This window comes from Halyomorpha halys, unplaced genomic scaffold, assembly GCF_000696795.3.
Source record: "Halyomorpha halys isolate HHAL.00 unplaced genomic scaffold, Hhal_1.1 Scaffold441.1, whole genome shotgun sequence".
In the NCBI taxonomy this organism is placed as follows: domain Eukaryota; kingdom Metazoa; phylum Arthropoda; class Insecta; order Hemiptera; family Pentatomidae; genus Halyomorpha; species Halyomorpha halys.
The window spans coordinates 756,187-769,137 of NW_027106497.1; the positions used below are offsets into that span (position 1 = coordinate 756,187).

At 32.9% G+C, this 12,951-nt stretch overlaps 1 protein-coding gene and 1 long non-coding RNA gene across 5 annotated transcripts in view; one reads left to right on the forward strand and one right to left on the reverse strand.

Moving 5' to 3' along the window:
• The first annotated feature begins 298 nt into the window (after positions 1-298).
• On the forward strand, positions 299-1,134 carry snRNP-U1-C (small ribonucleoprotein particle U1 subunit C). Its single transcript, XM_014423817.2, has one exon. The coding sequence runs from the start codon at positions 446-448 to the stop codon at positions 929-931; it is 486 nt and encodes a 161-aa protein (XP_014279303.1). The 5' UTR covers positions 299-445; the 3' UTR covers positions 932-1,134.
• Positions 1,135-4,022: 2,888 nt separating this feature from the next.
• The window catches only part of LOC136795157 (uncharacterized), a 17,454-nt gene continuing 8,525 nt past the window's right edge, over positions 4,023-12,951 (reverse strand). The window contains exons 2-5 of one of the 4 annotated variants that reach the window (XR_010842725.1): positions 5,330-5,554; positions 4,932-4,990; positions 4,793-4,864; positions 4,026-4,697 (exon numbers count right to left, since the gene is read on the reverse strand). This is a non-coding gene — a long non-coding RNA (uncharacterized lncRNA). The other 3 variants (XR_010842723.1, XR_010842724.1, XR_010842722.1) reach the window with 3 other exon arrangements.

Below are 12,951 nucleotides of genomic sequence, written 5' to 3' on the forward strand. Positions count from 1 at the left end.
TAGCAGTGATGGTTCAAAAAAATAAACTAACATGTATGTAGCAAAATAAATATAATTATCAATAAATATTGTTATATTTAAAGGTTAAATGTTGAAAACAATATCTCCAAATAGCAGCATAAATTAAATAAATATTTGCAACAACAAAACTAATAATATAACTTTTTAAATTAAAGAAATAAAACTACTTAAAACCCACTAATTACATAAGCGCTAACTAGAGCTCCGAAGGTCTGGCCAACGATCTATTTGCTTTACTTATGAAGGAGGTTAAGTGTTGTCCAACCTATCGATTGTAACAGAAAACGACTCGCAATGAACCGTCATATAACCTTTCCAATATGAGTTTGTGTTTATACCTGTGTTTTTAATGATATTAGAGTGATTATTACTGTGTAATTTACAGTTATTGAGTGATCTATATTAGTATTTGATACAATTAAAAATGCCTAAGTATTATTGTGATTACTGTGACACTTATTTAACACATGATTCCCCCTCTGTGAGGAAGACCCACTGTCAGGGAAGAAAACATAAGGATAATGTTAAATTCTATTATCAGAAATGGATGGAAGAACAAGCTCAACAGTTAATTGATGCTACTACTGCTGCATTTAAAGCAGGAAAAATTGCAGTTCCAGGTAAAACTGTTGGTGTGCCTCCTCCTGGAGTTCCACCTATTGGACCTAATGGGATTGCACCTAGACCTCCACCACCAGGTCCTGGACCTATGATGGGACCACCTGGAATGCCTCCAGGTATGGGTCCAATGATGATGGGACCCCATGGACCAATGCCACCAATGATGGGAATGCGACCTGGACCTCCTATGATGGGCCCTATGGTTCCTATGGGACCAGTCGGTCCTATGGGACCCATGAGACCTCCTATGATGGCTGGGCCTGGACCGATGCCTACTATGAAAAAGTAATAGTTTATATGATATTTATAAGTCACATTTCTTTGTAATCAAGGACATAATGAAAAAAGTTTTAATGTGTAAAAATGACAGAGTGATAAGGTATTTCTATTTCACCATTTAGTAGTTCTAGCTAATAATTATTGTTACTTTGTTCCTTTATTTAATTTTTGTTTATATCTTCCTAAATAAACCCGATAGAAGATTCAATATTATTTTACATTTCCTTGTATTATTTATTGTTAATCCCCTAAAAGTATGTTCAGAATTGTATAAATACATTAGTAAATATAAATTTTGTACTGTAATGATTTTATTAAATGATCAAGGATTAAAAATTTTTTTCCAATATTATATTATTTAAGTGACATCCTAGTCCAACTAATCCATTAAATTTCATTCAATAGTTTTATATTGGCATCATTTTAATAGTATTTTAAATGAATAAATGGAATCTTTCTATTTAACTGTTGAATTAAATAATGCAATATGATTGCTAAACCATGAAAATAAGAGATAAAATAAAGTGAATGGTAAATCTATTGATTGATGTATATTTCAAAATTTTCCTCCTGAAAAGTAATTGGTATAAAATTAGTTTCAATAAATTTTCTATCATTTATGTACATTCATTACCTAACTTGAAAATTATCTGGTCCAAAATTAGTTATAAATAAAACTGTAACTGTTGTGGATACAATGTTTATTTATTACCTCTCAAAATTCTGAATTGTATCCATGTCATAATTCTCTTTATAACTATTTTTTTCCTAGCTCTGACTTTCCTCATCTGACCATTCGAGATCAATTGCCAACTATTTGTTAAAACAAATAAGGTGTTTGATAATAAAACATGGTAAATAATTTTTTTTATTAATTGAAGTTTTTGGTATGGTATCTCCAGTTTTTTTAAGGCTGATTTCATAAATTGTTGAAAGAATCTTTGGGAAATTTATTTTCTTAAGAAATTAATGTTGATATTAAGCTATGGCAAGTGACTCCTGGAACGAATATTTTATTTTGGAAGAAGATAGTTCACCTTATGAAGTAGATTGTTGGAAGATAGTCCGGGTGGCGGTCAATAAAGGTACAAAATAGTATTAAAAACTATTTAATATTTATCAACATTTTGCCCCACTTTACAGAGCTTCGCAAGGGCTAAATAAAAACAAGATAAAACTACCTTTAAGCCCGTATCTCACAACGTACATCATAAATTCCCATAACCAACTAGCTTCTAAACTTTCTGAGCATGTTTTAACACTCTTGCTATTGTCCCCAACCACCAGAACACCTAATATGAATAAAGAAAAATTGTGATTGTGGTGAGTTACTTATGTTATAAAAAAAATAAACAGATATTTAGAACTATATAAACAGAAATATATTTATTTAATGAATAACACAAAAAATAATATATTCGTAAAAGCTATTTGGTAGGTTGACCCTCAGTTAAGACCTAATTTTCGGGGAAAATAAGATTTTTTTCAGTGACTGTCAAATTGAAAAATGTTATCACCATATTAAATTATTCAGTTCTTTCAAATTTATTTTTAAAGATTGGTTTAGAAGAAAATAGAGTATTTTTTGGTTATAGAATGGCTAAGTCTATTGTTCCACTGACACAACCAATTCCTTCAATTTAACATTGCATATAAGTGGAAATTGATTCTGACATAATTAAAAAACACCTTAATTATAGTCAGTGGGTTTTTGTTTAATTAACAATATTTATTTTATTGTAAATTCATAGATTACTTTGATTCAAGTTAGTCTAGTGATTTTATTTTTTGAAATTAAACAATTTTTTAAAGGTTTGAAAATTAAAATTACATTTAATGTTGCTATTTCTAATGTGGAAGGTTTGTTATAGAATTTAATTCAATTTTTTTACTCTCCACCAATTTTGGTTGTTATTGATTTCCAAGTGTTTAATACAAATGCAGGTCAAAATGTTTTGAGGAAAAGAAAAAACAATGAAATAAGAAACACTGCCTATTTCATGTTATTTTGTATACATAAATTAAAAAAAAAAATTACTTTCAAACAGGTAATGAGAGAATAAGTATTTACTAATACTTACTTACCAATAAGTAATGTTAAGTATTTACTTACCACCGATAGGAATATAAAAATTTTATTTGGCAAACAGTTCTTAGCTAAAAATTTTTGAAAATTAACTCGAAGTAACAATAGAAAGCCTCATACTATGGTAACTTTCCTTTCTTTATATATTACTAAAGAAGTCTTTACACGTTCAATATTATTGAGTCAATACAACATTTTGTCAATATATTGACTGAGGGCTTTTAAGCCATATTTTTCACATATGTCCTATGTATACCATGTTCAATAATATTAATCCTGTATGGTTGGATTAAGACTGATAAAAGCATGTCAAAACTTAAATTTGACAATCTTTGTTAAAATGACAGCTCTTCACTAATTAGTTGCTTAGTTCAAAAAATAAAAACTATGATGCCTATACAAAAAAAATCCATCCTAAAAACATCTCTTTAAGGCAGAAATAATTATATAGGTATACCACCTAATAAGTGAGAATTTTCTAGACTAATGTCTTATTTTTCTGTTTTAAATGGTGTAAAGATCATATTTTAGATTTTTTTTTTAAACTTCTGATCATTTTTAAATAACAATGATACCTTTCCATTTTTTACTTTTTGGGAACACCTAGTTTTTCAGTGGAGGTTGGACAGACTGTGAGGCATTAAGACTTTCCCTCCAATGGTATGTGTTTGTTGTGGATTTTTTAGATACTGTTTTGTTAAAGGTAAGTTTTTCTTTTTTTTAATCTTGAACTAAAAAATTCATGATAAAGTTCATTTATGTGGATAATTAATGTTAGATAAATATTGATTCTTATTTTGTTTAGTCAAAAGTGCAATTAAATTTTTGAAAAAATAAAAGTTTATTCTCTATAATTATTTTTAAATTGTTGTTTTAACATTCATAAACTGCAAAAAAGCTTCCAATATTATTTTTAGTTTCATTATGTAATACTGTACCAATAAATTAAAGCAATTGGAAAAAAAAAATCTAAATTAAAGAAAAATGCTATTCTTGTTGAACTTGTGTTGCTTTTCTATGAATATTAACATTTCTATTTTATAAAATATTTATAAAATGAACTTTTTCGACTTCTTTGTACCACGAGGTGGGAAGGAGTGGAATTGGACTGCTCCATTTGATCTTAGTAACAGAGTGGGTGCCTTGTGGTCCTTTTAGTTGGTCAGATACAGTCTAGTCTCCTTTCTTGAGGCGTTTTTCTAAAATTTAGTAATATTAATGGTCTTCAATATTTCTTTAATTGAAGGCTGCGAGATAGGTGGTGAAATAATGATAGGAGGTAGTCGCTGCACCGCTGGTGTTGCAGCTTCTCTCAGCTGTAAGAGCAAGTCGTACATGTAGGGATCCACAGGTATCCCAGAGTTCTGAGGTGGATCAGGAACGGCCCTCAGCCAGAATGTCTTGGTAGCGGGGATGAATTCCCCTCGTCCTGAGAAGGTCCCCTATTCTTCGCTCCTTTGACTTCTTGATTTTCTACAAGTTCCATCTCTATTTCTTCATCTGAAGGAGGCAGAGAATTGTTATCGGCTAAGATCTGTGTATGTATGGCGCTATGTTTTACGCTATTCCTAGTATGAGCCATCTTGACAGTGATGGGTAAAGAATGTAGTATGGAGTGGTGTGGAAACTTCAGTGAGGGACACGCTGACCGATTGACTGTAGGGAATTCCTCCAGCGATAAACTAGTACCCTACAACACAAGGCTCTACTTTAGTGAAGAACAAGAAGGTATTGGAAGGCAGATTGTCACTTCGTACACTATTTAACTAATTAACTAGGACTAACCTGGTCTGATTGATCTATTGGTCTTCTATTGCTGTCTTCACACTTCTTAAATCACCCCAGTGCTAATGGAAGCTGGATAATAACAGAAGAGTTGACTTAACCGTGTTAATAACACCTGTGGTAGGTTAAAGCTACTTACTCTCTCAGTAATTTGAACTTTTTCTCTGATCCTTTGCTTTTCAAGTTATCGGGAGTCAACTGTTTAGATTTAAACATTGTATTATAAATAGTTATCTCCTACAATTTATTGTATTTTATATATTTTTCAAAATATTTTATATTAATATTGTTGAAAGAGAGTCATTAAATTTTCAAAAAAATTTTAGTTTAAAATATCGTTTAGTTTTCTAAAATTTCTTTGAATAAATCAAATTAATAAAAAAAAAACTTATAACTTTATTTATACAACCCAACAACTAATCAAGTAAAAAAATAGTAACTGAAAAAAAAAAATCCAATGATTTTAATTAAAATTAGTTTTTATTTGTTGTGGAGTGTTTGATATTGTGTATGTTGTATTTTTAAAAATTGTCCTACAAGATTTATTTACTGCAATGTTCTTGTCTGCTGCAGTTGCACCCTTTCTTATTGGCGTGGCTTGCGCTTGGTTTTGGAAAATGAACATATCCTGTACAATGATCAACATGGCTTGTCGGAAGTGGTTCTCCCACCCTAAGCTGGTTAGCAGTAGATTTATTACAATTACAGCGTTCTGATCTCATACTTAGTTTAGGATAAGGAGGATACGTAGTTGAATTTTCCCTGTAATTACAAACCATTATTAAAAATAAATCAAACAAAAACACTATATAATTTATGGCTTAGTTAGTATTTTTCAATGCATAATAATAAAATATTATATAACTACTCATAAATGCCAATGTGCAAGTTATATTTTTATTCTGAGATTTAAATATAAAAATTCATAATTGAACATCTGTGAATTAAACTGTATAAATTTCAAGTAAAATTTGTGCATTTACAGAATTAAAAAAACCCAATTTATAAAAAAAATTAGATGCTTGTCTTACGTGATCCATTTCACTACCATATTATAACTTGTTAAAATATATGGACTTTGGAATACTTTGTGACTTTTCTTTTTACGATATAATTATGAAAATGAACTAATAGACACTAGCTTTTTAGTATATGATGGTAGTTTTTAACCTAATTCTTGTATATCTCCCTCATGTCCTTTACATCTCCTCTCACTACAGTGATACTCTACTACTTTTCAAGGTAATTCTTTCAGCCACTAACTTGTAGTCTGCTGTAGTTTTTTTAAGAATAGGTTATTTCTAGGATATAGATGTGTCTGACCTTGCTGTCTGAGTCTTTACAAATTTTGTGGATTTTATCCTTGATCAACAACGGACTCAGACTCTTACACCCTTAATGTTTAGTTGATTGTATACTGCCCTTAATTTAAGTTAAAAGAGGATACATTAAGCTTTCCAACGATTGTATTGATGTAGAAATTGGATAAAATAATAAGAAAAAATTTTACTGATTCTACTAAATGATTTTGTATTCACTAAAAATTAAAAAAAACAACAAAAAAAACAGGATTTCAGTAAAGTAAAGCGATAATTTTTTTTTTAGGAAAAATGAAATAATATTCAGTTTTAGAGTCGTCTGAAACCCACAAATACCATTTTTCAAAGAAATTAAAAATCTGAATTTTTTCACCTTGATTTATTTGAAGGATTTTCTTTTGGTGACCATTGTTCATATAATCGTTTATGATTCCTCTGCATTTTATCGAATTTCTACATTATTACGGAAAGCTGTATGTCTCCTCTTTTAACCTAAATTAATAAAATTTAGATTTAATGCCCTATAAGGGCGAATTATTAGTTCCAAATAAAGAAAAACGTATCAAATGTTTTATTTTATATCTTGGGTTCTAATTTGTTTAATTAAATCCGGCTTGTTCCCTTTGGTGCAGTTTAAAGAGCACATAAGCACTGCCACGTTTAGTGTAGATTGGTTGAGTCATGGGGAAGTTAATTCTTTTTTTTTTTAATTTTCAAAAGTAATGCGAAAAGTTAGGGCCAAAAATGTTCTTTTTCGAAAATTCGTATTTAAGGGTTTCTTGAGATGGTAAAAAAGAATATCAGCTTTGTTACACTATTAAAAAATCCTTAACCACTCTTTGAAAGGCCAGTTAGTCTGAATTGCTATATTGAATACATAATCCAATACATAATATTCAATGCAATATTGAAGCACAATGAGGCCTTTGGCACAATGAGGATTTTATAGAATATAAAAACTATTTTATGTTATATATGTGTGGCAATATTAATTTTTTTGTTCTTTAATTTTTTCCTAAAAATAATTCATTTTGTATTCACATATAAATAAAGACTTATTATTATTATTATTATTATATATGGCAATATCATAGATAGTCAATATGTCTGATATCAAAGTATCAATAGTCCTCAATTAATGTTTATACATACATCCTCAAATATAGCGATAGGGAAGTATTGCCGGGTCAGGTAGTTTTGAATATAATAAGCTTTTTCTTAACAGTCTTGTACAGTATTTTAAAATAATATGAAACTGTACATAAATTACATACTAATAGAATGGAATTTATTAATTGGACATAGTAAAAAGATCAACATTCTTGCATTTTATCTGTTTATCAGTATTGGTGTTCGTGAAGGTTAAGCCAAAACTAGAGAACTAACTGGCTGTACAAACATTAATAGTTAGCGGATACAGCTATTATTTTTGCAATTGTATTCACAGCTGTCCTACGAAACAAGTTTAAAATGAAGAAATATTTTCTTGTAATAGGTGAAAATTGTACAGAACCAGAATTTTTTTAGAGATTGACAAATGAATAATGAAATCTATTAAGCTTAATCGGGCCGCAATTGCTTTTAGCCGCAATAAAATGAAGTTGAATAAAACATTTTGAATGATTTTCATGTAAATTTTTCAGTTTTTTTAATTCTTTAAAAATTTATTCAGACAATCTATGTGAGTACTAGCTGATAGCTATCAAGAATATTATAGATACAGATGTCTGTATAAATTTTTAAAGAATTATAATTCTTTAAAAATTTATTTATTTAATGTAATTTACAACTGTACAAAATAATCAATACAATAAGTAAATATGTTGTATGTTTCATATACACTTGAAAATCTTGGGAAGGAACCACCCATTGGTGGTACTTGAAACATTAATTTAAATTAGAAGGTCCCGCGGCCAACTTCTTTTCAGACGCCTCGGAGGATTATTAGAGATTGTTAAGGATGAAAGATTAAGAATTAATGGGTTAGGATGGTTAAGGAGTTTGGAATGAAAAGACGCATATCTGTTTTGGGCCAAATCTGCAACGAATGGGATGTTAATGTCTTTGTGAATGAGTTTATTTGTAATGTATAATATAATAATATAATAAGGAGCACCAAGGATTTTACGTAGGATTTTGGATTGTAAGGATTGGATGCGGGAGGAATTTGATGGTTTGGTGGAGCCCCAGAGCTCAATTCCATATATCCAAATTGGTCTGATTATCGTACTGTATACTAATTTTTTGTAGTGAATGGGAAGTTTTGAGCGTTTGTCAAGTAAGTGTTGCAGCAATCGGAATCTACGAGCAGTTTCTTGTCGTTTCAGTCTTTTGTGTGGATTCCAAGTAAGTCTCTTGTCAAGGTGGAGTCCTAAGTATCGAATCTGTTCAACAGGCGTTAGTGGAGTATTTAGAAAGGATACTGTAGGACAGGAGGGTAGAGGTTTACGACGGAGAGTAAAGATGATCTGATGAGATTTGTTAGGATTTATTTTGATTCTCCAGTTTTTACACCATTCTTCAATAGATGTTATGTGTGCCTGTAGTGTTTGTGATGCATTAGTTGGGTCGTTGTATACAGAAAGTATACATGTGTCATCAGCGTATGTTGTTAGGACTGTGTTGTATGAGTAGGCTAGATTATGATTTACTTTAAAGGTTCTATCTGAGAGGTAGGAGCGGATTATAAGGAAACATGAAGGGGGTAGGAATTGACGAAGTTTATAGAGCAGACCTGGATGCCAGATTCGATCAAAAGCTTGTTCAACATCGAGGAAGACTCCCATGCAGTACATACCGCACTCCAATGTGGAAGATATGACATCAACCACTCGATGAATCTGTTGTATGGTAGAATGAGATGCTCTAAATCCAAACTGGTAGTCAACAATAAAATGCTATGAGTCAAGGATTGGATAGAGGCGTTTAAATAAGGGTTTTTCTAGGATTTTTCCCATAATGGGCAGGAGTGAAATAGGACTGTAAGAAGATGGATATTCAAGTGGCTTGGAGGGTTTGGGAAACATTTTTATTATAGACATTTTCCAAGGGGTCAGGGAAATAGGTGGATCGGAGTGTAGCATTATAGATATAGGTAAGGAATAGAATGGCTTTACGAGGGAGCTGTTTCAGAATGTGTGCTGTGGTAAGATCGTGGCCAGGAGCTATTTTAGAAGGTAATTGGTGGATGATGTTCATTATTTCTAAGGGATAAAGGGCATTAGGAGGAAGAGTTATTTGTAGTAGAATTGTAATCTCTGCTTCAACATGTTCAAGATGGGTTGGATTAAGGATATCACGATAGGGATTAAAAGTTTTGAAGAGGTGTTCGCCGAACATTTGAGTTTTTTCTTCATCTGATCGTATCCAAGTCTTATTTTCAGTGAGAAGTGGATGGTTGAAGGATTTGTATTTTAGTAGTTCTCCATAATGATTTGTCAGTGGTATTTAAGTTTTCTGTTAAGTTCTGGAAATGTTGTATTCTGTGTTTTCTAATTTCTGCTTTTAGTCTGTTAGTCAATGAATTGTAATGAGTTTTGTCCGAAGGATATCTTGTTCTGTGCCACCTCGCTCTTGCCTGGGATTTTTCTGTTAATAATGCTTGTATGTGATGAGGTAAGTTGTTTTCTCTAAAACATTTTACGTTCATTGGTGAAGTATTGTTAGTGATAGTAGTTCCTATCGATCTAGAAAGTTTCGATAGCAGAGTCGATCTGTTCTTTTGTTTTTAGTGAAATTTTTAAGTCAAGTAAGTACGTTTTCTAGATCAGTCCGAAAATGTTTCCAGTTTACCTGTCCTGTAACCATTGAAGGGGGAGAGTGTCTAGGAATAGGATTAGAATGGATGTGAAGTAGAACCGGGCTATGGTCTGAAGAGAGGTCATGTAAAGATTGAATTGTGGATTGTGAGGAGGGTATTTGGGAAGTAACAAATATATCAAGGATATCGGGACGTTTTTTGAGGGATGTAGGCCAATAAGTAGGATTTTTAGGAGAGAGGATGGAATAACTATTGGATACAGTTTTTTTAAATATATAATTTACTTGTTTATTCTTGCACATAAGATACGTTTCTTGCTTCTCTTTCATACATTCGGACTATAAGCGATACCATGCTCATTCGTATAACGAATATAATATTAACAAGAAAATCTATTAAACACACCAACAATTGATAAAGCTGCATAGCTTATAATGAATATCTGTAAGCAACAGTTTACGTAATAAATAATTATGTAATTCTACTGGAAAACATCACGTTATACAGTTATAATTCGGGTATCAGTAAACTTTAATTAAACCTAAATTGTATCCATTGAAACTTCATAACAATACTATACATGAACGGATGTTTTGAGTGGGCTACGAACTTTCGGGTCGAATGATTTGTCACATGAAAATTGGAAATTTGAGGCGTTTACTTTTTAAAAAAATGTTGCTTATTGAGAAATGGACAGACACAGTGGTCTTGTAAATTTTCCAGTGTGGGAACCACTTACCATCTTCTGAGAATTGAATAACATCGAGCGATCCAGATTGATGAGTAGATCGAGATACTCCGCCATTTCTTGTACAAACCTCTTGTAATAATCTAGAGTCCCTAACAACCTCCGAATTCCTTTTATGTCACTAGATATCGCCATTTTCTGTATAGCTACAACTTTATCCGCATCTGGTTCAACTCCCTCCCTAGAAATCGTGTGACCAAAAATTTTATTTGCTCCTGTCCCAGCACTGACTTTCCTCCCCAACAATCTGAGCCCAAAATGTCTTATTCTCTGGAACACGCTATTTAAGTGTCGCACGTGTTCAAACTCGTTCTTACTGAAAACAAGGAGTTCATCCATGTGAATGACAGACGGGTTCGTCAATTTCTCTCAGAAACTCGTCCATGAGACACTGAAAGGTCAATGCCCCTCCCAAAAGTAAATGCCGTTCTATGTTGATCATTAGGATGAATTTTAATTTGATGATACCCAGCCTTCAAGTCCAGTGTGCTGAATATCGTCATCCGGCTTAGTTTGTCCAAAATGTCTTCGAATCTGGGGATTAGATACTTCTCATCTATCGTATTTTAATTCAGGTTCCGGTAGTCTATTACAACCCTGTACCTCTCGGTACTTTCGCCTACGGAGACGTACTGTCAATAATGGTTCCCAGACGTTTTATACTTTCGAGTTCCTCCCCGATGTGGTGACGTAGTTCTTGTGGGTATCTCCTCTCCATTACGTACGTCACCTTCTCCTACTTAAGTGGGATTTCATGGACAGTCTTCCCGGTTGCCCTGAGGATATACCATTCTTTAAAAAAAATTATCCTTGTATTCCCTCTTGAGTCGCTGTCTCCAGTCCTCGACTTGATCGATAGCCCCAATCCGCGCACCCTCGTTCCTCTGTTGTTGACGACATTTTTAGGTTTTACTTTCTATCTTAATCCTCCATATTCCCCTTTCTATTCTTAATCCAAGCACCCACCTTCCCTAGCAGGTCACACCCCACAATTGCTTTATACAAACGAGTGTTCTCTCACAAACCCCTCCTTCCTTCTTTTGCCAACTGAATCTGCAGTATCATGGATAGGAATTGAATTCGACCCTGTACTGTTAGCAGTATTACAGTTATCTTCTGTATTGTTTCCATCATCTCGCTGAGTTTGTGTGCAATTCTGTTGTAGCGTTCCAGAAGTTCCTCGGCATACTTCCCACTAGACTGTTTCGGTTTCAATGTCTCCCTGATCATCGTAAATATGTCCTCCTGTGGGGCCCACCGTCCTCCTTCATACGCCTTCTTTAATCTTTGCTTCCTAACTCTCCAAGGGGTTTCTTAGTCTGCTTGAATCTGATTTAGGGTGTTTATCTTCACTCTACAGACGTCCACTACATTTAATGACTTTCCATCCTCCCTATCTAGTAGAATCTCCCACATCTTCCCTTCTATTCGCCCCTATAGGCGATCGCCCCCTTTAATTTAATTTTCTGGTCTCTCCAGTGAATTTTTCTAGTTCCGACACTGCCTTCCTCAGGTCCTGGGCGTTTGCCATACAGACCTTAATCCATTCTAGCATCGTGGCATGAGGTTGCGCTAAAGAGCCTTCTGGTAGTGGTTTCTTCTTCCGAAGGTGGGTTCCCTGCAGATAAAGGTTGGTTGAATGCAGCTTGAGGTTGGTTGTTTTGGTTCAGATCTTCTAGGTTCAGAACTGCTGCTCTCACTATTCCGTTACTGGTCATAATTCAAAGAGAAGAATGAAAACTTTTTTTCTTTTTTTTTTCTTTTAGGCTTAAAATTACTCCGGTATCACAAGTTTCCGGGTTTCGGCACCAGTTATCTTTTAGTGAAGTGAAAACTAAAAATAGGAGAGGAAGGAGTGGGAAATGAAACGCTTGAAGTAAACTCAAAGACTGAACTTTTATTGTCTATGGTACCTCTATACATACATACATACATACATATATATATGCATACACACGATATGGATTCAAGAGGGCTATAAATCAGAAACGAGCACTCTCAAAAGATCCATATGGATTGTGGTGAGGGTTTCCTTCCCTCAATATGATTGTGCTAAATAAAACTTCGAGCTAATAACAAAACGTTTTTATGGTAAACAGTTTTATCGCCTGAAAATATTTTCCCTTTATTATCTACCCATTTTTAGTATTCAATTAAATTTAACTATACGAATTAAAAATGTTTCCCAAACCCTCCAAGCCACTTGAATATCCATCTTCCTACCGTCCTATTTCGCTCCTGCCCATTATGGGCAAAATCCTAGAAAAACTCTTATTAAAACGTCTCTATCCAATCCTTGACTCATATCATGTTATTCCTGACCACCAGTTTG